We start from the raw sequence: 23,266 nt of genomic DNA on the forward strand, positions 1-23,266 counted from the left end.
ACCGCGTCGTCCGCGGGTGGTCAGACGTGACCCTGACGCTCGGCGACGGGTACTACTGCCGCCTGCAGAGGTTCTCGGAGTTTGACACCCTCACGCTCTCGGGGCCGGGCAACCCCGAGGAACCCCTGTCGAGGGCGGTGAGGCCGTGGCAGTGGATGTTACCCGAGGGATGGCTCGCGACCGTCCCGGGAAAGGTGTTCCTCTGCGCGCACGTTGTCGTCCGCAACACCGACACCGAAGACTCGTTGCTCGTGGACGAGAACGACCTGTGGAACGAGCTTCAGATGGTGTCCAACGCGGTGGGGTGGGAGAGGCGCGACCGCGGGTACGCGGAGGGCGAGACGTCGAGGTCCGCCGCGCGCGACGAGGCCCTCACCGCCATCGCCGAGATGGTCACCAGCGACGAGGAGGACATGCCGGCGGTGCTGGAGTGGGACAGCGGATCTTACGACGAGGGCGGATCATACGAGGACCTCACCGAGGAGGAACGGAGGAACCTGACCTGGTTTCAGCTCGCGGAGAGGCAGGCGGAGATTGGGAAGAAAAAGGCGGAGGCTGCTGTGCCGGTGCGGGGGCAGGGCACTGGGAGGCGGTCGATGCTGCCCATCATCGTGACCGAGCAGTGCATCGAGGAGGGCGGCACCGTGGACGAGTGCATCGAGGAGGCCTTCACGGAGGAGGAGGTTCTGCCCCCCGAGCTCAAGCCGAAAAAGCAGAAGAGGAACGGGGAGAGCCACGGCCACAGGGCGGAGAAAAAGCCGGAGAAGCGCGTTCGCAAGTACGCCGGCTTTGGCACCGACAGGTGGCAGCGTCAGCAGCGGGATAAGCGCAAGAAGGAAGCGAGGCGCCATCAGATGGAGGAGATATCCGAGACCGTGGACGGCGCCATCGGCGGCCCGCGCATCGACCCCTCCACAGTCCCCGCGCAGTGGCAGCGGTGGGGCTCGCAGCTCGAGTCCTCGCGCATCGTCGCCTTCGACGCGGGTGGCGGCGTGCGATTTTACGCAAACTACCACCTCGACAACGAGGGCGGCATGTCGTGTGTCCTGCTCGCGCCACGTGGCGCCTCCGTGGTCCGCGCGGCTCGGCAGCTCCAGCGCTTCTTCACCATCGAGCAGTACCGCCTGATCATCCTGCAGCGCCTGCCCGGCGCCAAGAGCATGTACCCGCGTCTGAGCAAGCTGGAGAACCAGTACGAGTCACTGTCGCAGAGCATCCGGAGGATGAACGAGGGTTCCGGGCCGAAGGGCGGCGTGGTGCAGCGCATCGGTCGGCAGTGGCGCGGGGACAGGCGGCGGCAGACGCAGGAGTTCCTCGAGAAGATCACCGAGCTGGAGCAGGCCACCGCGCAGGAGCTCGCGCGCGCGAAGAGCGAGGCGGCCACCTCCAGGGCCTACTCCGACATCATCGCCACTCGGTTCGAGGAGGCCGACTACAAGCCCCTGGGCGGCGAGGTGCGATTTTTACCCCCCTTCGTGCGTAAGAGGCTGGACCCGGCCGTTTCCACCATCTTCAGCGTCGCGGAGAGAGCGCAGATTCTGAGCGACGCGCTCGAGCGCACCAACGCGCTGCTTCAGGCGACGGTGAACGTTCGCCTGCAGCTCAACTACGAGCGCCTGTCGCTTTACGCGCTGATTTTCACGGTGATTTCGGTCTTTGCGACTCTGGTCACTTCGGTGACCACGCCCGGTCCGATGCAGGACATCTTCCACTGGCTGATGGCGAGGGTGGTGCGGCCGCTCATGAAGCCGATCGCCATGGCGACGGCCAAGCTCGCGGGGTTGTGAGACGAACGACGCATTTCAGCACCTACTTTAGTTTACGACTGCATTTCTAATACTAATGTCACGTCTGCTTTTCAACCCTTCGTCCGTCTTCGTGGTAGTGTCAAAGATGAGGAGAGACCCGAGCGAGCGTTTGCGCCGTTAGGGCCCGGTGCCGAACTGATTGCCGAGCGCGTTGTTTGCCGACCTGAGCGTCTTGGGCGGCGCCGTTCGCTTCTCCCACATCCTGTTGAGGTCCGATTTCCTTCTGTCGTGTTTGTACGCGGCGAGCACCGAGAGCGACTGCCTCGTCATCGGTCGCATCTCCGGCCCGCTGACGCCGTACCCAGCCTTACCCAGCGCCACGAGCCGCATGGTCCTGCGGAGCGCCCACGACTTGTACTGCAGGATAGCCTCCTTCTTAATCCTCGGGTACAAAACCACGAGCGCGATCAGGAACGCGCACAGCGCGAAGAAGGACCCGGGGTCGATCGGGACGTAGTCGAAGAAATCCTTGAACTCCTCCTCCGGCGGCGGCACCACCTCCTCCCGCAGAATCGGTCCCACCAGCTTGACGTTCACCTCGGGCCCCAGCACGTTCAGCGAGTCGGTGAAAAACTTTGTGGGGGACTTGACCAGATTCGCGAGCGCGGCGTCCGTCCTGGTCCTCGCGTCGGCGATGAGCGATGCCACCTCCTCGTCCCCGATGTGGACCCCCTCCGGCATCACCGGGGTGGCCTGGACGATGACGCGAACCTCCGCGGCGGCTACGCACTGCACGTCCTCCCGACACAGCTGTCCGCCGACGGACGCGTCGCCAAACGCATCCGCCGGCGCAGCCGTCAACACGCGCAACCTCACCTTCGCACCGTCCGAATGTAAACGCGTTCCCGTTCCCCCTCCTTCCCGTTGGCGCTTCTCTCTCCCCCCCGCGGCGTCCATGCCGGCGGCGTCCCTGAGGAGCCGGCGGCCGGATGCGGGCGCGGCGTCGGTGGCGTTACCCGTGGCGTTAGTACCCGCGGGCGCGGGCGGCGGCGTTTGTACCTCCCCGGGCAGCGGCGGCGGTAACGGCGCCAGCGGCGGCGGCGGTAACGGCGGCGGGGCCGGCGGCGGCGGCGGCAGCGGCGGGGAGGGCATCGGCGGCATGTGCGAACCGTCGTCCTCGCTTCCGGTGTAATTCGCCCAGCCGGCGTCGAAGATTTTCGCCCCGGGAACGGTCACGTTGGCCAGCATCGCCTCCCGCGCCGTGACGTTGAACCCCCGGGACGCGTCCGTCTTGACCACGTGCACGAACGCGTCGTGCTCGGTGCCTTCCACGCCGAGCGCCGCGGCGATGCCACCGTTGGACGCCGCGGATGAAACCCCGGAGAACCAGACGCCGAACGTAACGGAGACGTAAAACACCTGGGGGTGCTCCGTCGGCACCAGGTTCGTTCGAACGTCGCAACGGGACGAACCCGTCGCGGTGGTTCCGTACACCGCGGGGCACATCTTACACGTCACCGACCCGACATCCCCGGCGTACGTTCCAAACGCGCAGGGGGCGCATTCAGTGAGGCCCTGCGTCCTCGCATACGTGCCGGGTTGGCAACGTTCGCAAGACCTCGATCGCGTCGTCGCCGTCACCGACCCCGCGGCGCACGGCGTGCACGACAAAACGTCCTGCAGGTCCGAGAACGTCCCCGCCGGGCAGTGCGTGCACTCGTTGGAGTCCGCGGGTGCGACCGGAGTCGCGTACGGGGCCAGCGGCGGGGGCGGCATCGGCGGAGCGTCGGGCGGCGGCGGCGGCGGGCTCGGCGGCGGGCTCGGCGGCGGCGGCGGAGGCAACGGGTTGGCGTTGGGCGGCGGCGGGGCCGGTGGCGGGGGCGGCGGGGGCGGTGGGGGCGAGGGGGGCGGCGGTGAGGGGGGCGGCGGCGCCTCGCGCTCGATCAGGAGCCTGTACTCTCGCGCCGAGTAACCGTCCTTGGCGAGAACGCGAAGCGTCAGCGTCTCCGTGGCGGGGAGGTACTTGGTCAGGAGCACGCTCGCCGTCTCCTGACCCACCGCGGCGGCGTCCACCTCGACAATCTCGGGCGCCGAGCTCGGTACCGAGCCGTCGCCGGGCATCAGCGCCATCGTCGCGAGGAGCACGTCGCTCGACTTGGCGAACACGCACGCGGCGGTGAGGTTGGTGATCGAGTACGGCAGCGGCGTCGCGAGCCGGTGGACGACGTCTGAGCTCGTCGCGGCGAACGTCGCGTTGAAAGCAGCCTCCGTCCTCGTCTGCCTCGACGGCGACCCGGCGAACACTTTCCACGTGGTCACCTGGTTAGACGACGCCGTGGACGCTCGGTGCACGTCCACGACGTACGCGGTGTATACGCCGGCGGTTGCGGCGGAGACGTTCACGACCACGCGGGTGGTACCGACGGCGACGCCGGTGAAGTCCTGGATCTGCTCGTTACCCATCTGCAGCATCCGGCGACCAAACGACGAGGACGAGGACGACGAAAGCGGCGTCCACGGCGTCCACGGCGTCCACGACTCGGCCGACGAGGCGCTCCCGGCGTCCAGGCGGCGTCCAGGTGGTGTCCAGGTGGCGTCCAGGTGGCGGCCGAGTAGACGGCGTCGTCGCCCCGCGCCCGCGAGGTTGAGGTGGTCCGTGATGCCCGGTTTAACCACGGGTACGAACGTCGCGGTCGCCGTCACCACCGCCGCGTCCTTGGACCTCGTCCGAAACCGCGCCTGAAACTCGACGTACCCGTTGGCGAGGTAGACGTCGTAGGCGTAGTGCCCGCTCCTAAACTCGGGCGAAAAGCCCATACGCTCCATCGCGGGCGTGACGAAATCGCCAAACTCGTCGCGAACCCTCGGCGGCTGGACCCACACCTGCAAACAAAGAACACGTCATTCTAATCGCCCATGGGTACAAAAAACCACGTGAGAATTCTAATCGCCCATGGGTACAAAGATTAAGATAAACGCACCTGCAGCGATTGAAGCTCCGCGTCGTCCCTCGCGTTCGGCGGCGGCGGCTGCGGCGGCGGCGGCGACGTTGGTAAGGGCGGCGGCGGCGGCGGGTCGTTGGCGATCCATCCCTCGCTCGTCGTGCGTCTCGTGCCGGGCGGGCACGCGCCGAGCGGGACTCCGAAGACCCACAGCGCCTGCGTCGCCGACGGCGGGGTTAAACCCTGGGTTTCGGTTTCGAGCGTTCGCGCGTTGGCCACCGGCGTCAGCGTCATGCCCAGCGTCAGCTCCCCGTGCAACGGTATGGCGTTCCACATGAGCGTCACCCTGACCGTCTTCGTGTCGCGATCGTGCGGCTCCCACGTGAGCGTGCCGGTGGTTGACTCGTACATCACGTCCTTGGTCATGGTCCCGCCTTTAACCTCGTAGGACACCGTCGCGGGTAACGCGTTCTCGCCGCCGACCACGTCGACGGGTATGTACGCGTACGGCGCACCCCCGGGGACCCTGTAAACGGCGGTGTACGGTCGAACGTTTAGCGTCAGCGCCTGGTCCTCGTCCGTGATGGTCACCACGGTCGTGCTCCTGTTACCCTGCACGTCCGCGTTGGTGGCGTTGTACAGGCCGAGCGTCAACGCCTCCAGCGCCGTTTCGTATATCCGATCGTTCAGGATCTGAACCGTCACGTGCCTCGCGCCGAGCTCGCCGGCCGCCCAACGCAGCTCCCGCACCGGCACCGCGAAGTCCCTGTCGCTCCATCGCGCGCCCCCGTACACCGCAGCCGCGTGCGTCGTCGGACGATAGCCCTCCTCCTCCGATTCGCCGGGCAACACCGAATCGCCCCCGAACGATACGTTGACCAGCACGGACACGTTCAGCACGTTCAGCTCACCGACAAGTTCCACGGACACGTTCACCTCCTTGCTATCTTCGCTGACGTGGTACACGCTCTTGGACATGACGAGCGTCGGACCGACGGCTTTGAACGACGTCGACACCGCAGACGCCGACGACATCGGCTGCGCGTACTGCTGATCGTTGAACGATACCCTAACGACGTGATCGCCGCCGCCGAACGACGTGTGCGGCGTCGGGCACACCACCGACGCGCCGTCCGCGGAGATGTGCCCGTGCAGCACCGCCACCGCGTCGCCAGTCTCGCCGGAACCCGCCATGCCGAGCGCGCACCGAGGTTTCATGTACGTGGGGTACGTCTTGAGAAAGTACAGGTTGGTGGCGTAGACGGTGATGTTGACGCTTCCGAACCGCGGGCCTGTGCTCGGGGACACCACCAGCACCTCCGGCGGGTTGTAGTACATGAAATCGAACGGTAGGAAGCACCCGTCGTTCGTGAAGGTGAGCTCGACGTCCACCTTGGACGATCCGTGCGGCGCCACGCACGTCGCGATCGCCTCGGAAACCACCGTCGCGGCGACCACCGTCGGCACGGAATCCCGTCTAAACACGCACGTCATCGGCGATTGGAAGCCTTTGCCGGTCATGGTGACTAGGGTGTTTCCGGTGGTGGGGCCGGACACCGGGGAGACGTTCGTGAGTTCCATGCGACGCACCCGGACGTTCCCGGAGAGCTGCGTGACGTTGGACTCGGTGAGCGGGAAGTGATTCCCGAGAGACTCGAAGCCCTCCGCGCCGCCGTCGTTGACGAGACCCACCGTGAGAACCTTCCCGACCCCCGCGGGAACAACGCACGTCGCGGTGACCAGCTCGTGGCCTTCAGGTTGGACGACGCGGCTGAGGATCGTGGCGTTGACCGGCTCGGCGAAGGCGGTGGCGGAGAGAGAATTCGCGTACGCCGCCGTCCTGTTTCCCGTCGCCCAGGTCCACGCGTTGAACGCGGAGAGGTTGTTTTTGTACGCCTCGTCGGGTACGAAGCCGACGTCCACGAGCTGCTGCTCCGCGGCGGCGTTCGCGGCGTCGTAGGTGGCCTTGGTGGAGATGACGAGCTCGTCGGCGGAGAGGAGGAGGTGCCCGATCTCAAAGTCGACGAAACGGCAGGTGAGGTTACCCGCCGGGGCGTCCTTCGCCGTGACGGTGACGACGTTGGATCCGTTCGCGAGGGCGCACTTGTCCGCGGTGAGATAGTCGGTGTTCGCGGTGAGCATCTCGCCGTGGCGCGTGGGCGTGGGCGTGGGGGGGGGCGGGGGCGGCGACGGCGGAGGCGGAGGAGGGTGGGGAGACGGGGGCGGGGGGGGCGCATCGGGCGGGGGCGACGCCACCGGCGAGGGGGGAGGGTAGGGGATGAACTGCGCGGTCGCGCCGCGTCCAAAACCCCAATCCAGCCCAACCGGCGACCGCGTCGTCCCCGCGCCGATCGCTCGGGCGCCGTCCCTCTCAGCCTCGTCCATCGTCCGCGTCTCGGGTCCTCCGAGCATCGCGAGGACAATGGCGAGGGCCAACGCGCGCGTCGCCTCGCCTCGCCTCGGCGCGCACGTTCCGCTCCGTCGCCGCCCGAAGCGCCGCCTCGCCATATCTCTGACGTCACTCGACATCGCCGACTCCGTCTCGCCCGTCCGAGACCCGCGGAGAGAGCGCATGTGGGGAGGAGGTGCCGGAAGCGTCGGCACCAACGTCTTTCTCTCGAAACGGCCGTGAGAAGAACGAGAGGGGCTGATCCAGAAAAATGTTTGGCTGGTCGGTTGCAAAACGAAATTTGTACGCGAACACGTTGACAGGAGCACTACGGATAGGACTGGTCGGACATTTTCACGTCTCGGCAATCGGAAACCTTTCTTTCCTCGTTCCTCACGGCAGGTTGATCGAGACGGGGCGGCACAGCGAGCACGCAGCCGACGGAGACGATCGGAAGAAGGGCGAGGATGTTCCGTCCCGTGATCGTCGCGCTCATCGTGATGGCGGCGTTCTTCGCCGCCGCGGCTTCGGCGGAAGGCTTCGCGGTCGGGACACCCGACCGCGCGTCGGGTCTCCCCCGGGCCGCGGGACACGACGACGTCCGCGCCGCGCATTCCAGATCGGCGCTCGCCCAGCGCAACACCCACGCGCGACCGGACTTCGCTTACTACATGACCAAGTCCGACGCCCTGGACGAGGTCCGCGCCATCGTCGACGCCAACCCGCGGACCATGCGCCTCGACGCCGTGACCGCCGAGCAGGATGGGTACGTCTCCGAACTCCTCGTCGTCACCGTCGAACCCAACGGCCTCGACACCCCGCCCGAACGCGGCCGCGAGAAGACCCGGGTCCTGTACAACTACGGCGAGCACGGCCGCGAGCTCATCACCGTCCAGGTGGCGGTGCAGCTGCTGAGGGAACTGGCGAAGGGCGTCCAACACGCGTCCACCTTGTCGCACGAGACGATCGGCCAAGCCGCGACAGCCGCCGCGCTCGTCGACGCGATCGTCAAGATCGTCCCGATGGAGAACACGAACGGGCGGACGAAGGTGGAGGGCGGGGAGTGGTGCGAGCGCAAGAACGGGAGGGGGGTGGACACGAACAGGAACTGGGCCGTGGACTGGGGGGTCAAGGAAGCCGACTTTGACCCTTACGAGGAGTACCCCGGCGCTAAACCGTTTTCCGAGCCCGAGGCGCGGATGCTGAGGTCCCTCGTGGAGGAGTTCAAGCCGCACGCGTGGGTGAACGTGCACAGCGGCATGGAGGCCATGTTCATGCCTTACGACCACAAGGCTTCCGAGCCCAAAGGCGAGGGCGCGCAGGCGATGAGGAGCATCTTACGCGACCTGAACCGTTTTCACTGCGGCGGGCGATGCGCCACGGGCGGCGGCGGTAAAGGCGTGGGCTACCTCGCGCACGGCACCGCCACGGACTGGGTGTACGTGAAGGGCGCGGTGCCGGTGGCGTTCACGTGGGAGATTTACGGCGACACGAACGCGCACTACATGGACTGCTTCCGGATGTTCAACCCAATCGGGAAGGACAAACACGACGCGGTGGTTCGCGATTGGGTCGCCGCGGGCGTGTCCGTGCTGCCCATGCTCGCGCGTCACCCGGACCTGCCCGCCCACGTGTCGGCAGGGAGCGGAGGGATCGGCGGCGCGGGAGGAGGGAGCGGAGGGAGCGGGAGCGTCGCCGTCGAGCGGGATGACGGGGATGGGGAGGAGGAGGAGGAGGAGGATGAGCCGGCGGGACGATTCGAGGTTCCCGACGATTCGACCGACGATTCCGACGACTCCGACGAGGAGGAGGACGGAGACGGGGCCGGAACCCCGGGCGGCGCTAAGCTCCGGGGCGACGCCTCGCGCGACCGCCTCGTTCAACGCTCGGCGGCGGTGATCCGCGGCGGCGGCGGGATTCGAACCCGCGGCTCGGGAACCCACGCGACGACGCTCGGTACCCGCGGACTCATCCACCTGACGGACGGCATCGACGAGGCGCCGGCGCGGATGGACAAGATTCGCGCGCTGCAAAGGCTCGGCGGTTTGAAGGTTGACGGGTACGGCTCGGGCGGCCGGGAAGGGGACGACTGGAGCACCAACGCGGTTCGCGTCGGAGGGTACTCGCTCGCGGCGGCGTTCGCGTGTTGCGTCATCCTGCCGCGGTGGAGACGCACTCGGTTTCTCAGGCGCGGTTCCTCAAAGGGCGGGAGCCGCAGAAGCCCCAAGTGACCCGGACTTTTTCGGGAGCGGCGGAGCGAGTCGACGCACGCGATGAAATGTACATTCTCTTTCGGAACAGCCTCGATGTCGTCATTAAAACGGGAACAAAGCGGTACAACAACGTTCCTCGTCCCGCGCTCGTAGCCGTCAATCGCCAAAACTCGTCGCCATGTGGTGACACTCCGTCGTGCCCCACTCGCCGCCGCTGCCGTCGCCCCAACGACGAGACGTACCTCAGTCTCGTCCTCCCAGGGCTCTCTCCGCGCTGAATTCGCGCGACGAGAGAGAGCCTCTCGCGCGAGCGCCGTCGTGCCCCCCGACGCTCGCGAAATCCCTACCCCGCCCCAAACCCGGTCGATCCCTATACCGACCCAGTCAATCCCTATAGGTCCCCAGCCCCGTCTAAAGGATCCTAATACGCGCGCATCGCACCGCCTACCCTCGGTCGACGCCTCCACCCCGCTTTCCTCGGTCTTCGTCGCTCGTCGAACGCTCCACGAACCGAGCACGGGGTCCCGCCTCAATAGAAATCGCTTTAAAAGTCCTCGTCGAGGGAGAACTTCGCCGCCTCCGCGTTGAGCGAGTTCATCACGCCGCTCTTCTGGTACTCGCCCACGCGCTTCTCGAAGAAGTTGGTCTTACCCTGGAGGGAGATGAGCTCCATCCAGTCGAAAGGGTTGGCTGCGTTGTACTCCTTCGACATGCCGAGCTGGCCGAGGAGGTGATCGGCGACGAACTCGATGTACTCGGACATGAGATCCGCGTTCATGCCGACGAGGGCGCAGGGGAGCGCGTCGCAGACAAACTCCTTCTCGATCTCGACAGCCTCCTTGACGATCTGCCTGACGACGGACTCGTTGGGCTTCTTGTTGATGTACGAGTAGAGGAGGCACGCAAAGTCGCGGTGAAGGCCCTCGTCGCGGCTGATGAGCTCGTTGGAGAAGGTGAGGCCGGGCATGAGGCCGCGCTTCTTCAGCCAGTAGATGGAGCAGAAGGAGCCGGAGAAGAAGATGCCCTCGATGCACGCGAACGCGATCAGGCGCTCGGCGAAATCGGCGGAGCTGTTCATCGAGGCGAATATAGAGGGGAAGGTTCGGGTCAGCGCGGGTCGTCGAGCCTTGAAGGGGTCGTCGAGCCTTGAAGGGGCGAATTCAAAGTTTGAAAAGTCGGGGCTCGGGGGTGCGGGGGGCGCGCGCGCTCACCTCTCGATCCACTTGAACGCCCAGTCAGCCTTCTTGGCGATGCAGGGAATGTTCTGGATCGCCTGGAAGAGGTAGGTCTTCTCCTGGGCGTCCTTGACGTACGCGTCGATGAGGAGGGAGTACATCTCTGTTGCGACGGGCGCGGAGGGAGGGGGGAGGTCAGGGGTTTTGAAGTCGGGGCGTGGGGTTTATTTGATTGTTGGCACCGGGGGCGGACGGGGCGGTGGGGGTACGTTGGGTGACGTCACGCACCTGAGTGGATGTTCTCGATGGCAATCTGGAAGCCATAGAACGCGCGAGCCTGAGTGGATTGGATCGGGGCGACCGTCAGCGGATGCGCGCGGGCGCGTAGAGGGCGCGCACGCCGGGCGTCGGTGGCTTCGCGGATTCGAAAACACGGGGAATTATTTCAAAGCTCACCTCGGGGAACTGCACCTCGCCCATGAAGCGAACGCCGAGGTTCTCGAGGACGATGCCGTCGGAGGCGGCGAAGAAGGCAAGGATGTGCTTGATGAAGTGCTTCTCGTCGTTGTTGAGCTTGTTCCAGTGCACCATGTCGTCGGAGAGGTCGACCTCCTCGGCTGTACGGGAAGGACAGGGGGCCGGGGAAAGTGAGACAACGGTCCGTGGAAAAATTAGCCGAATCGCTCGGGGAGTCCGGACTTGGACCGCGCACGCGTCGCGCGACGGGTGAAACGCGGCGATCGCGCTCGCACGGATCTGGAGTATCGAGCGGTTGAACGATGGGACGTACCGGTCCAGAAGGAGGCCTCGGCCTTCTTGTACATCTCCCAGATGTCCCCGTACTTGATGGGGAACATGGTGAAGCGGTCGTCGTTGGGGTCGAGCAGGGGCTCGGCGACCTTCGCGACCTCGTTGTTGTTGGACTCGGCAACCATCTTTACTTTAGTTTGCGATTGAGACGTGTGTGCGTGTGCGAGCCTGGACGGTTCCTACGGGCGGAACGTGTCGTGGAGTGGGTTGGCCGGGGCGTGTGCCTCGCGCGGTTGTGGAGTGATTTTTGAGTGCGCGGGGTGCCCAAACTCGACTTTTTTCTGTCGCTTGCAAAGTTTGAAAATTTCGGGTCCAATTCGAAATTCACGATTTATTTTTCAGCCGACCGAAAATGCGGAAAACGGTCGGGTTCGACGTGTCACGTTCTGGTATCGACCACGTCGATCAAACGCAGGTTCGATGACGTAGGTTCCGAAAGTGAAGGGCATCTTTTTTCTTTCAAGCTTTCAACGGTACTTTTTTGCTTTGAAAAAATGGGTCGGACATTTGTGACCGACCGAACACGATCGCTGACGAGACCACCCGCTCCTCGCCTTCATAAGCCCGACGCTCGCGGCCCATTCGTTCTCTTTGTGCGCCACACAGTTACTACCTAAGCGTAGTACTCGCCTTAGTTATGGGAAAGGTTCACGGTTCGCTCGCTCGTGCCGGCAAGGTACGCGTCGCCCCCGCGAATCGTCGATCGCGCTCCACTCCCACCGTCGATCTCCGACGCGCACGACGCGAGAGCCAACACGCTCGCCCGGGACCTCGGACTAACCTTGAACCCCGCCCCCGTTCGCGCCCAACAGGTCCGCGGTCAGACTCCCAAGGTCGCCAAGCAGGACAAGAAGAAGGTGCCCAAGGGTCGCGCTGGCAAGCGCATTAAGGTGAGCGTCGCATCCAGTCGACACGCCCGCATCCCGGCGTCAAGCTCGCCGCGAAAAAAACTCGATGCTCTCGTGTGGTTTTCTTGCCGGAATTTGGCGCCCGGCGGCTCCGCTACGGGGCCGCCGGAGCCGCATGGAAGCGGTCAATCGACCCGCGAACGCGTGCGATCGACACATCGGCGCGTTCGGCGGCGCCGGACTCCTCGATTTGACCCTCCCGACGCGTCAGCCGCGCCGTTCCCTCGCGCCCACGACCCACGGGTTTTTTAGGGTTTTCTCCCTGACCACCAACCCTGACCGGTTCCTCCCCCGCCCCGCCCCGTCAACAGTACAACCGCCGTTTCGTGAACGTCGTCGTCGGCCTGGGTAAGAAGCGCTCCCCCAACGCCAACACCTAAGCGCGTCTCCGGCCCATTCGGACTCGTCAATTCACCACCATGGCGAGCTGGGTGAGCGCCGCGCTGCGGAGCGCGGCGGGAAGCGTAGTAGGGAACATCAAGACGGTTTATTCAGGTAGCATTATTAGTGTCGCGAAGCGAAGCGAAGGGCTTGCCACGCCCGGGTCGACGCGGCCTCTCGGCGTCTCACTCTTCTCCACGGCTGCCGTGGTTGGAGACGGCGCCGGCGACCGGCCGCGGGACTCCGCGCGGGCTCCGAAACGGCGGGCCGGCTCGAACAAGCAAGGGCCCGTCGACTTCAAGCCCGACCTCGTGAAGCGTTACCTCGGTCCCGAGCTGTTGAGCGCGGGCGAGGCGAACAGGCTGACCTTACGCAAGGTGAGGGAGGCGTTCGCATCGCACGCGCACGACTGCGGCGGATCCGCGGTGCAGATCGCCGCGCTCACGGAGAAGATCAGGTACATGACGGAGCATCTGAGGACGCACCACAAGGACAAGGCTTCCATGCGGGGCCTCGTCGCCATGTTGGAGCGAAGGAAGAAGCTGCTGAGGTACCTGCGAAAGTCCGACGGCGACGCGTACGGCGAGGTCATCTATCGGCTGGGACTCAAGGACCGGTCGTTTGTGGAGGACAAGTACAAGACGTCGAAGAAGTGAGGGTTTGAAACCCTCGCGTCCTCGGCGTCAACGCGAAACAAATCAGGAAAAAAGCAAAACTGCGACCCGCTTCGGTGGTGAGCATCGTGTACCTAGCTCCGGCACAGCTGGCGGTTGTTTTAATGGAACCATCAGACGCCTGGAGTCACGAGTGGCTCACGACACGCGCCCCCGCCCCTCCTCGCCTCGTGCGCCGTCCCACCAGATTGAGCGAGAGCGTCGAGCCCGCCGCCGACCGCGCTGACTGGTGCACCAGTCGCCACTGCACGGCGACGAACTGAAGGTTGCGTTTTTTTTCCCGTTTGCGCCTTCACTCGAGCACGCCGCCGGGGCACGCCGATGCTGCGGCACCTGCTCCGCGAGTGCGTGTCGCGCGCGTCCATGACGACGCATCGAGCCCTCGCGCCGTGGACCGCGTGCGTCGCCGGCTGCGCCGCCGCCCGCGCGTCGCCGTCCGCCCGGATGCGACCGTGGATGGGCACCGCCCAGATCCGACCGTGGGTGGGCACCGCCTCGAGAGCGGCGAGCACCTCGCCCGTCACCGCCGCGTCTTCCTCCTCGCGCTACGGCGCGCGCCGCGGCAGAGGTCGCGTCGCGCTCCTCCGCCCGCGCGCCGCGACGACGACCGGCCCGAACCCGTCGACGACGTCTCCATCCTCCTCCTCCGACGACGACGACGTCGAAGCCGCACGGGGTTGGACCCTGCTCGGGTGCGACTCCGACGCGGGCGGCGCGCTCGCGGTCGTCCGGGGCCCGTCCCTCGGGAACGTCGCGTCCGTGGACGTCCACGACTGTCCCACGTACAAGGCGGAGGTGAACGGCCGTATACGCAAGCGCCTGTGCGTCGAGGATATGGTCGAACTCGTCGCGTCGCTGAACATCCCGCGCGGCACCGTGGCGTTCCTCGAGGAGGGAGGCGTCGAGTACGGATTCTCCGCGCAGACGGCGTTCGTGCAGGGGTACAACTTCGGTTTATGGAAGGGCGTCTTGGCCGCGGCGGGGCTCAGGGTCGAGGTGGTCAAGCCGCAGGCGTGGAAACACGCGCTCGGGCTCGCGAGGTCGGGCTCGAGCAAAGACGACTCGAGGGACATGGCGTCGGCGATGTTCCCGGAGGTTGGCGACGATTTGGGACGCAAGAAGGACCACGGCCGCGCGGAGGCGCTGCTCATCGCCGCGTACGGTCACATGGCGACGCACGCGAGGGACGCGCGAGCGGCGGCGGCGGCGGCGGCGGCGGCGGGACCTTTCGACGCCGCCGAGGAGGATCCGCTGTGCCGGCGGGTCCGCGACATGGTGATGCGCGCCGCCGAGGAAGCCGCTTCCTCGGAGACGAGCGACACGCACGACGACGACGGGGACGAGACGAGAAGGAGCGGGCTTCGAAAGCGCCTCGGTCCCGACGACCCGCTCCCGTACTTCGGCCCGTACTTCGGCATGACCGGGAAGGCGCTCGGCGAGGAGTGCAGGCGGCGGGGGCTCCGGGTGAGCGGCAAGAAGATGGAGCTCATCGAGCGGCTGGAGGACGACGACGCGGCGGCGATGCGACGCGCGAGGGAGGCGGCGGCGGTGATGGAGGCGGAGGGAGATGAGGAGGAGGATGAGGAGAGGGGGGCGCGAAGGGCGGCGGCGGCGTAGCGCCGGCGGCGTCGGTGTACATCAATAGCATCACATGAAAACGATGAAAACGACGACAGATGCCGTATTCTTTTTGGGCGTCTAAAGTGTTAGTCACACAAGCCTCGGCGCGGGGTTCCGCGGACATCCATCGGCGCGAGGGTCCGCGATGACGGCGTCGCTATCGTCGGCCGGCATCGTCTCGTGCGTTCGCGTCGCGCCCTCGCGGTCGCGACCCTCGCGGTCTTCGCGTCCAGGCGTCGACTTCGAGAGGCGACGCGTGGGATGGAGGAACGCGCGCGAGGTGCGAGGGAAGAACGCGGGCGAGACGCGCGCGGCGGAGATGATGGGCGTGCCGCTGTACCCGGATGACCTGCTCGAGGTGCGCGGTCCTCCGAAACCCGCGCCCGACCCTCCCGCGCTCGCGCACTCCGAACGACCCTCCATCGAGCATGACTCGTCACGTCCCGCGTTTTTCTCACGCAGGCTTGCGCCCCGTGGGGTAACGTGTGCGTCGTCGCCGGCACGCACTACATCCCGATCGCGCTCCCGTCCATCCTCGGCACGCTCTTCCTCCTCCTCCCTCTCGTCGCCGTCGCCGCGAAGCTGCGGGCCAGCGACCAGGAGGTGACCCGCGCGCAGTTGAGGATCGAGCAGTTGGAGACGGAGCTCCGCGTGCTGAAGGAAAGGCTGTAAAGATTACCAACGTGATACTAATCGCCCCAACCCGTCGCCCCCACCCGTCGCCCCCACCCGTCGCGCCTCGTCATCGCCACGATCGCGCGCCGAAGACGCAGCCCGTCGCGAACGCCGCCGCGACGGCGACGGGCAAGACAGCCTGTCCGTCGAAGAGACGTCCGCTTTTGAAACACCATCGATCCCAAGCCGAGTTATACGTGGGCGGCGCCGGCGGCATCGGACCGCCCCCGGGCGCCCTCGACGCCTTCTCCATCGCCTTTACGTCCGCCCACGCCGCCTCCTCCGTCGCCTTGTCCGGACACGGCCCCAAACGCGCCCGTGGGCCGAAGGTGTACGGGCACCGTCGCTTGACCTTGGCCGACGCGTTCGCCGCGGCGCCCGCGAGCGTGAACCCCGAACTAAACCGTCCGCCCACACCGCCGAAGTCCCGCTCGCACACGCACGCGAGCATGATGACGTCGAAGATGAGGTCGCCGACCTCGTCCTGGACCCGTCGCGTCGCCTCGGCGAAGGAAAGGTCGTCGCCAGCTGTGTCGTCGCCGGACCGACGCTTTCGAACCGACGATTGCGCAGCCTTGATCTCATCCTCCACCTCGGCGAGCTCCTGCGGGGGACATCGACGAGCGGGGACGTTAATTCGGGGCGTTCGTTGATCGAGTCGTTGCGGTCGCGACGCGGGGCTTCGGACGGCGACGGGTGCGGCGCGACGGCGGTTGGCTCGAGGACGTCGTGGGATCCGGGTGCCCGGGTTTGGGCTCGCACCGACAGCGCCCACTCGCACATCCGCAGCGGGTTCACCCCCTCGCACCAGAACGTGCCGTTGTCCTTCGCGGGCAGCATGACCCGCCTGGTCACCTCGAGCAGGTCGCACAGCGCGGCCTCGTCCGGCTTCATCGACCCGCCGGCACCCAACCGGGGCGCGCCTGGAGGACTGACCCTGTCGAGGAATCTTCCACGCGGGCTGACGTGGATATTGGAGCGCTTCCGTGATGGAGGGATGACACACGATCGGAGGGTCAGAGGATGAGCGCGCGGGTGCTCACGGGGGGGCCACCCCGGGTCCAAACCCGGGCGCCCGCAACCCACGCGGGTCGCCAAAAGGCGGTTCGATGCACCGCGGCGCTGGCAAGGGGCTCGCCCGCGGGCCAGCGCGTCCTCCGGTTTCCCGCGAAGGGTTGGGACGTGACGTACGGAACCCAAGCGCAGCTCGTGGACATCAGCGAGACCCAGGCCAAGGCGTTCTTCGAGCCGGTGATGCCCATCATCGACCCGCTGCTGCTGCAGTACTTCAGAGGCGACGTGAGCGTGACGCTGGGGCGGAAGTACGAGTACTTGGACAGCAGGAGGTTCGCCCCGCTCGTCGCCGTGGCGAGCGGGAACGGGGAGGATGACGACGGGGGCGCCCGCGGATTGAACCGCGATCGGTTCGGCGCGACGGGGCTGTCGTTCAGCGGGCGGTGGCCCGCGAACGCCAGCGCGGACGACCGCGCGTCCCCGACCACGGACGACGCGCCCCCGAGGCCCATCATGGGCGTCGTCGAGCTCAGCATCCAGCGCGACGAGGACGTGCTCGCGATGCTACCCACGCCCGGCGAGCGGGGCGCCGGATTGGGAGCCGCGACGACGCGATGGGCGGATGGGCTGGGAACCCCCGGCGGCGACATGGAGCGCTGGGCCCAACGCAGGCAGGAGGCCAGGAACCTGCGGCCGCGCGTCGGTCGATGGGTGGGCGGGGCGCCCGCGGACGAGTACGCGTACGTGTCCTGCATGTGCGTCAAGGACGACTACAGGCGCATGGGCGTCGCGGATACCCTCATGGAAGCGGCGGAGAAAGTGACGAAACAGTGGGGCTACGATTGCGCGTGCCTTCACGTGTTCCAGAAGAACGACGCCGCGATCAAGCTGTACACGCGACGGGGATACGTGGTGGTGGACGACACGTGCCCCTTGCCCGACGCCCTGTTGGGCAAGCAGCGCTACCTCATGGTCAAGACGCTGTGACGCGCACAGCTGTGACCAGACGCGCATGTAAAACCAGAAACCTAGTAGAGTAACCTTCGTACAAGAGCGCCTCTTGCGTAGGGTCGGGGTCGGGCTACGTCCCAACCACCGCCACCGGCGACGTCGTGTCACGCGACGCCCCCGAAACCCAGCCCCGCGGCCAGTCGCACGGTGAACTTACACCCCAGCGGCTTAAACTCCTCAATGCTTGTGGCGGTAGCAGCACTTTGGCTCGTCGGCTCTTGGGACACCGAGCATCGCAAGCCGAGGGATTCGAGCGCGCCCCGCACCACCCCGCCCGCGAACGCCCCGTAGCTGTCCGCGTGCGCCATCATCAACGCCCAGCTTTCCTCCTCCGTGTCGCCCCCGAACGGTCGCAGTCCGGACATCCACTTGAACGCGACGTCCGTGAGGACGTACACCCCGCGGTTGTTCGTCTTGAGGTTGTCCACCCGCTTGCCGAACGTCTCCTGCCAGAACTCCTTGCACGTCCACAGCACCACCTCGGTGTGCTCCGTGAACCGCGGCCTGTCCTTGGTGTACCTGCGCGCGAGAATGGATCGGCGGGGTTCGGGTCAACGGAGGACGGCTCGTTCGGCGCGGGCGCGGGGAACGGCGGATCGCTCATTTTGGGGCGCTCGCGGCGTTCGTTCTTAGGGGTGCTCACCTCTCCGCGAGCCGCGCGCCGAGCTGCGCCCCCATCTCCTCCAGCTGCGCCTTCCCCGCCTTCCCCTTCTCGTGGTAGTCCCTCACCATCACCAGGAGGAGGTAGCTCATGGCGGACGCCGACACCGACGGCCGCGACGTGGACGCCATCTCGGCCGCGCCCGGTGGTTTTGACGAGCCATTCGAACGAACCCGTCAGGTCCGAGAGACGGGTAGCTCAGTCATGGCCCGCGCGGAGCTCGAGTACGTCAGCGCGGGGTGCAATCGCTCGGTCCACGCGGCGGCGTGGAACCGCGAGCGCGGCCCCGGCGGCGGACTCGTCGCGTACGGCACCCACTCCACCGTCGCCGTCTACGACCCCGCCGCCGCGCGCGTCGTCCGCACGGTGGGCAAAGCGCACGACGCGCCGGTCACGGCGGTGTCGTGGCTGGAGTCCGATGATGACGCGAGCGCGGCGGCCGACGGGGGCGGGCGCGGGCTATGGATGGCGAGCGGCGGGTCGGACGGCGCGGTGCTCCTGTGGCACCGCGTCGATGATCCGCGGGTGTCCACCGCGCACGAGTGGGTCGTCGTCGCGAGGGGCGCGCACGGCGCGCCCGTGACGGACGTCTGCGCGCTCGAGATGCGCGGCGGCGGCGGGACGCGCGACGACGCATCGCCCTCCCCATCCTCCTCCCCGTCCTCATCCTCCGCGTGCATCCGCGATTCGAGCGGCGTCTACCTCCTCGCGACCGCGTCGCAGGACTGCACGGTCAGGATGTGGCGCGCGGACCTGGCCGCGCTCGCCCCGCGCCACCCCGCGCCGCCCCCGACCGCGTCGACGGACCCCCCATCGGACTCGGGCCCAAACTCGGACGCACCGCACTCCGCTTTTCGATGCGTATGGACGACGACGACGCAGCGCAAGGCGACGCCGACGTCGGCGGCGCTCGCGTGGCTCCCCGGCGCCGGCCCCGCGCGCGTCGTCGCCGCGGTGGGATGCGCGGACGGCAACGTTCGGCTGCACCTCTGCGACGTGAGCGCGACCGAGCACGGCTGTGTCGACGCCGAGCACGCGGCGACGCTGGAGGGACACTCGGATTGGGTTCGCGACCTCGCCTTTACGGAGGACGCGAGCGACGCGAGCGACGCGAACGACGCGAACGCGGAGGTGGACGGTTCGAACGACGACGGAAGCGATCGTTCGCCCGGCCTGCTGCTCGCGAGCGCCTCGCAGGACAGAACCGCGCGGATCTGGCGGGTATCGCGAAAAGATGGCGACGAAGTAGCAAAGGGCGCGGCGGATGCAGCGGATGTGACCGCGTCGTTCGCGTTCATGCGCCTCGCGGCGCCCCCGAAGCCGCCGTCCCGGCTCCTCGGCGGCGGCGCCAGGCTCGCGACGCACCTCGAGGCGCTCCTGCAGGGCCACGACGATTGGGTCCTCTCCGCGGCGTGGCGGCCGAACATTGCGCCGACGGGGGGCGGATTCGATCAATCGCGTAAAACCCGGCGATCGAACCCCCGCCCCGAGCTGCTCACGGCGTCCATGGACAGGTCCCTGATCCTCTGGACGCCCTCGGCGTCGGGCGCCGGGGAGCTCGGGGGCGGTGCGGGGGGGTCCACGGTGTGGATGGCGGACGTCTCCTTGGGTGAGGCGGCGGCTTCGTGCCTGGGTTTCTACGGCGCTGCGTTTGACGCAGTCGGTAAAAGCGTCCTGGCGCACTCGCACGGCGGCGCGTTTCACCTGTGGACGAACGCGGAGGTCGACGGATCGAACCCCGGCGGGCGCGAGTGGACCCCGCGCGCCGCGTGCACCGGGCACGTCGCGGACGTCACGTGCGCGTCGTGGGATTCGCGCGGCCGGTGGCTGCTCACGGGATCGCGCGACATGACGACTCGGCTGCACGCGAATTGGAACGGCGGGGTCGACGACGTTGACGATTGCGATCGGGGGTGGAGGCAGCTGGCGAGGCCGCAGGTGCACGGCCACGCGGTGGCGTGCGTGGCGGCGCTACCCCCGAACGAATGCGAGGTGGACGGTTCGAACCCCGGGCGCGAGTGCGGATCGATCGTCTTTGTCAGCGGGTCGGACGAGAAGACGCTCCGGGTGTTTGAAGCCCCGGGACCGTTCCTCGGGACGTTGGCCAAGAGCCTCGGTAAAAGCGGTAAAAGCCGGGCCGTCGCCGCGCTCGAAGCCGCGGCGGTAAAAGCGGGGGTCGACGCCGGCGCGGAGCTCCCCGCGCTGGGCCTCTCCAACAAGGCGACGCGAGCCGAGGGCGGCGCGGACATCGCCGGCTCGGATCCGATCCCCCCGCCGACGGAGGATGGGGACGAAAACGTGGGCAGCGTGGTCCCCGCGGTGCTCACCCGCCCGCCCCCGGAGGAGGTACTCGCGCAGGCGACGCTCTGGCCCGAGACGCGCAAGCTTTACGGTCACGGCAACGACCTCGCCGTCGTCGCCGCGCATCACGCGGGGAGGCTCGTGGCCAGCGCGAGCGTCGCGCAGAGCGCGGCGGCGGCGGCGATTTGGATGTGGGCCGCGGGCGAGGACTGGCGGCCGCTCGGTAAGCTCCCGGGCGCGACGCTGGACGTGGTGGCGCTGGATTTCGCGGGACCGTGCTCCGGGCGCGACTGTTTGCTCGCGGCGTCCAGGGACAGGCACGTCGCGTTGTACGCCCCGGTGAACCCGTCGTCTCAGGGTTTGGGGGTTTGGGGCGACGCCGGGTGGACTTTGGTCGCGAGGGTCAAGGCGAGCGCCAAGGCTCTGTACGACGCCGGGTGGGCGCCCGGCGACGCGGACGCGTTCGCGTCCTGCGGCCGGGACAGGCGGGTGAGGGTGTGGAACGTGAACCGGCAGGTCGCGGGGTCGATCCCGGACGTCGTCGAGGAGGCGGCGACGCTGCCGGTTTTCGAATCCGCAGTCACCGCGTGTCGGTTCTCGCCTGAACGGACGACGAAGGGCGGCCTCCTTTCGCTCGCGGCGGGCACGGAGGATGGGGGCGTGTCGTTGTGGGTGGGGGAGGGCGCGACGTGGACGATCGCGGTGCGCGTGGCGGCGGCGGACGCGCACGTGTGCGCGGTGCGCGCCATCGCGTGGCGGCCCGACGGTGGGAGCGGGCGGGGCGACGACGACGAGGAGGACGACGAAGGGGATGATGGGCCGTCGGATGTGTCGGGGACCGGCGGGGCGGGGCTGGGCGTCGCCACCGCGGGCGCGGATCACTCCGTCCGAATCTACCGCGTGATGCTCGAGTGACCGGGCGCGGTTTTAGGCGGGGAGCGCGACGGGGGTCGCGCGCGCGTCGTCGGGCAGCCGAGGGGTTTTTCGTTGTAACGTGATAACGGCCCGCCACTCTGCCACACGTTCGCTGGCCGGCCGGTCACGCGATCTCAAAAAACCCACGAGCCGCGGATCTCATCACAGATCCGATCGGCGATGAAGACCGTCGCGCTCCTCGTCCTCGCGCTCCTGGGCTGCGCTTCCGCCCAGGTCACCGTCCTCGACGGCGACAACTTCGACGCCACCGTGCTCAAGTCCGGCAAGAACGCCATCGTCAAGTTCTACGCCCCGTGGTGCGGCCACTGCAAGGCGCTCGCCCCCGCGTGGAACGAGCTCGGCGATTTCTACGCCGGGTCTTCCAGCGTCGTCGTCGGCGACGTGGACTGCACCGTGAACGAGGACCTCTGCGGCCGATTCGATGTCCGCGGGTACCCCACGCTCAAGTACTTCAACGCCGAGACCGGCACGGCGGGCGGGGATTACCAGTCCGGCCGCGACCTCGACTCCCTCAAGGCGTTCGTCGACGAGAACCTCGAGATGAAGTGCCAAGTGACGGATCAGGAGAGGTGCACGGAAAAGGAGGTCGGCTACATCGAGAAGATGCGAGGCAAGTCCGCCGACGAGGTGGCCGCCGCTCTCAAGAGGCTCGAGGGCATGCGCGACGGGAGCATGAAGCCCGAGCTCAAGCAGTGGGTGGTGCAGCGCATCAACATCCTCAACCAGATCGCGTGAGCAAATCAACACCTTGTGCGGGATAATCAATCAATCTGCGCTCGTCTAATCGATCGTCTAAGTGTTACTCGCTCGCACCGCGTCCGAACCACCGCCCTATCCGCGACGACCACCCGCGCGTCTTCACCTTCCCCCCACTCCTTCCCCCCTTTCCCTGCGTCTCGAGGATGCCCCCCCTCGGCTCCGGTTCCTGCAGCAGGTTCACCCGTCCCGGAAGACCCGCTTCTCGCTCGTGCGGCAGGATGGCCTCCATCCGCACCACCCTCCACGCCTCGGGCGACGCCGCGTTCCGCACCAGGTTGGGCACCGCGTACGATGCGAACGCGTAGATGCCCTCCGATCGCGACGGCGCCCGCGCCATGACCACCTGGACGTCGCAGGACGCGCGAGATCCGTCGAGCAAAAAGACGCACGACGCGAGGTTCCCGCGGCCGCGATGCGTGACGGACGCGTTCCACCACGCGTCCGCTCTCAGCGGCTCGCCCAGCGACCGCCGGAGCCGCGGGTGCGTCTCGATCGCGGGCATCGCCCGTCGCTTGCACAGGCTCCACACGAACAGGTCGTTAAGCGCGGACTCGCAGACGCCGGCGGTGGCGACGGCCAATCCCAGGGCGACGCCCGTCCGCGCGTAGTCGCCGACGGTCCACGCCGCCGCGGACGACGCATCCGACGCCGACGCCGACGTCGACGCGGATGCGTCGGAGGCGAGGCCCCGGGCGGCGCGGGGCCGCGATGACGCCCCGAGGCGCCTCGCCGCGGTCGTCAGCGCGCCGCTCATGACTGCGCGAGTTTTTGAGACGTCGAGGCAAACCTCCGTCAACTTTTTGAGACGTCGCCCTCGTCCCCCCCGGTCCCAGAGACGCGCGCGCTAGGCGCGATGATGCCGGGTCAACCGCCCGGAGCCGGCCAGCCCGGCTGGCGGTTCGACTCCGCGACGGGGTACTACCTCAACCCGTCCACGGGGGTCTACTTCGACCCGCAGAGGGGCGCGTACGGGGTCGACGGACGTTGGATCTCGGGAGCAGAGTACACAGCCGTCTACGGCCGTCCCATGGCGGGCCCGCCCGGCGCCC

General features: G+C 67.4%; 13 protein-coding genes across 13 annotated transcripts; 8 read left to right on the forward strand and 5 right to left on the reverse strand.

The window, feature by feature from the left end:
* Positions 1-155: 155 nt before the first annotated feature.
* On the forward strand, positions 156-1,787 carry MICPUN_54534 (predicted protein; the record flags this gene model as incomplete). Its single annotated transcript, XM_002502984.1, has 1 exon — positions 156-1,787. One exon carries the CDS (start codon positions 156-158, stop codon positions 1,785-1,787), a length of 1,632 nt encoding a protein of 543 aa, XP_002503030.1.
* Positions 1,788-1,925: 138 nt separating this feature from the next.
* Positions 1,926-7,198, reverse strand: MICPUN_59639 (predicted protein; the record flags this gene model as incomplete). The annotated part of the gene is made up of 2 exons (XM_002503332.1): positions 1,926-4,631; positions 4,730-7,198. The coding sequence occupies 2 exons, from the start codon at positions 7,196-7,198 to the stop codon at positions 1,926-1,928; spliced, it is 5,175 nt and encodes a 1,724-aa protein (XP_002503378.1).
* Positions 7,199-8,220: 1,022 nt separating this feature from the next.
* MICPUN_108512 (predicted protein) lies at positions 8,221-9,375 on the forward strand. Its single transcript, XM_002502985.1, has one exon. It carries the CDS (start codon positions 8,279-8,281, stop codon positions 9,308-9,310), a length of 1,032 nt encoding a protein of 343 aa, XP_002503031.1. The 5' UTR covers positions 8,221-8,278; the 3' UTR covers positions 9,311-9,375.
* Positions 9,373-11,512, reverse strand: MICPUN_94589 (predicted protein). The gene is made up of 5 exons (XM_002503333.1): positions 11,258-11,512; positions 10,924-11,084; positions 10,756-10,804; positions 10,504-10,630; positions 9,373-10,362 (listed from the first exon to the last, which is right to left on the reverse strand). The coding sequence occupies exons 1-5, from the start codon at positions 11,400-11,402 to the stop codon at positions 9,837-9,839; spliced, it is 1,008 nt and encodes a 335-aa protein (XP_002503379.1). The 5' UTR covers positions 11,403-11,512; the 3' UTR covers positions 9,373-9,836.
* A 185-nt stretch (positions 11,513-11,697) lies between these two features.
* Positions 11,698-13,373, forward strand: MICPUN_59642 (predicted protein; the record flags this gene model as incomplete). Its single annotated transcript, XM_002502986.1, has 5 exons — positions 11,698-11,702; positions 11,884-11,953; positions 12,090-12,167; positions 12,497-12,533; positions 12,567-13,373. 5 exons carry the CDS (start codon positions 11,698-11,700, stop codon positions 13,220-13,222), a joined length of 846 nt encoding a protein of 281 aa, XP_002503032.1. The 3' UTR covers positions 13,223-13,373.
* Positions 13,374-13,696: 323 nt separating this feature from the next.
* On the forward strand, positions 13,697-14,857 carry MICPUN_59644 (predicted protein; the record flags this gene model as incomplete). Its single annotated transcript, XM_002502987.1, has 1 exon — positions 13,697-14,857. One exon carries the CDS (start codon positions 13,697-13,699, stop codon positions 14,855-14,857), a length of 1,161 nt encoding a protein of 386 aa, XP_002503033.1.
* A 148-nt stretch (positions 14,858-15,005) lies between these two features.
* On the forward strand, positions 15,006-15,532 carry MICPUN_59645 (predicted protein; the record flags this gene model as incomplete). The annotated part of the gene is made up of 2 exons (XM_002502988.1): positions 15,006-15,218; positions 15,323-15,532. 2 exons carry the CDS (start codon positions 15,006-15,008, stop codon positions 15,530-15,532), a joined length of 423 nt encoding a protein of 140 aa, XP_002503034.1.
* Positions 15,533-15,602: 70 nt separating this feature from the next.
* Positions 15,603-16,429, reverse strand: MICPUN_59646 (predicted protein; the record flags this gene model as incomplete). Its single annotated transcript, XM_002503334.1, has 2 exons — positions 15,603-16,139; positions 16,298-16,429. The coding sequence occupies 2 exons, from the start codon at positions 16,427-16,429 to the stop codon at positions 15,603-15,605; spliced, it is 669 nt and encodes a 222-aa protein (XP_002503380.1).
* A 129-nt stretch (positions 16,430-16,558) lies between these two features.
* MICPUN_59647 (n-acetyltransferase) lies at positions 16,559-17,536 on the forward strand (the record flags this gene model as incomplete). The annotated part of the gene is made up of 1 exon (XM_002502989.1): positions 16,559-17,536. One exon carries the CDS (start codon positions 16,559-16,561, stop codon positions 17,534-17,536), a length of 978 nt encoding a protein of 325 aa, XP_002503035.1.
* Positions 17,537-17,664: 128 nt separating this feature from the next.
* Positions 17,665-18,352, reverse strand: MICPUN_59648 (predicted protein; the record flags this gene model as incomplete). The annotated part of the gene is made up of 2 exons (XM_002503335.1): positions 17,665-18,079; positions 18,204-18,352. 2 exons carry the CDS (start codon positions 18,350-18,352, stop codon positions 17,665-17,667), a joined length of 564 nt encoding a protein of 187 aa, XP_002503381.1.
* Positions 18,353-18,425: 73 nt separating this feature from the next.
* MICPUN_59649 (predicted protein) lies at positions 18,426-21,437 on the forward strand (the record flags this gene model as incomplete). The annotated part of the gene is made up of 1 exon (XM_002502990.1): positions 18,426-21,437. The coding sequence occupies one exon, from the start codon at positions 18,426-18,428 to the stop codon at positions 21,435-21,437; it is 3,012 nt and encodes a 1,003-aa protein (XP_002503036.1).
* Positions 21,438-21,615: 178 nt separating this feature from the next.
* On the forward strand, positions 21,616-22,245 carry MICPUN_108515 (predicted protein). Its single transcript, XM_002502991.1, has one exon. It carries the CDS (start codon positions 21,618-21,620, stop codon positions 22,191-22,193), a length of 576 nt encoding a protein of 191 aa, XP_002503037.1. The 5' UTR covers positions 21,616-21,617; the 3' UTR covers positions 22,194-22,245.
* A 12-nt stretch (positions 22,246-22,257) lies between these two features.
* MICPUN_59651 (predicted protein) lies at positions 22,258-22,971 on the reverse strand (the record flags this gene model as incomplete). Its single annotated transcript, XM_002503336.1, has 1 exon — positions 22,258-22,971. The coding sequence occupies one exon, from the start codon at positions 22,969-22,971 to the stop codon at positions 22,258-22,260; it is 714 nt and encodes a 237-aa protein (XP_002503382.1).
* Positions 22,972-23,266: the final 295 nt, after the last annotated feature.

The sequence above is a fragment of the Micromonas commoda genome, chromosome 6 (genome assembly GCF_000090985.2).
Source record: "Micromonas commoda chromosome 6, complete sequence".
Classification (NCBI taxonomy): domain Eukaryota; kingdom Viridiplantae; phylum Chlorophyta; class Mamiellophyceae; order Mamiellales; family Mamiellaceae; genus Micromonas; species Micromonas commoda.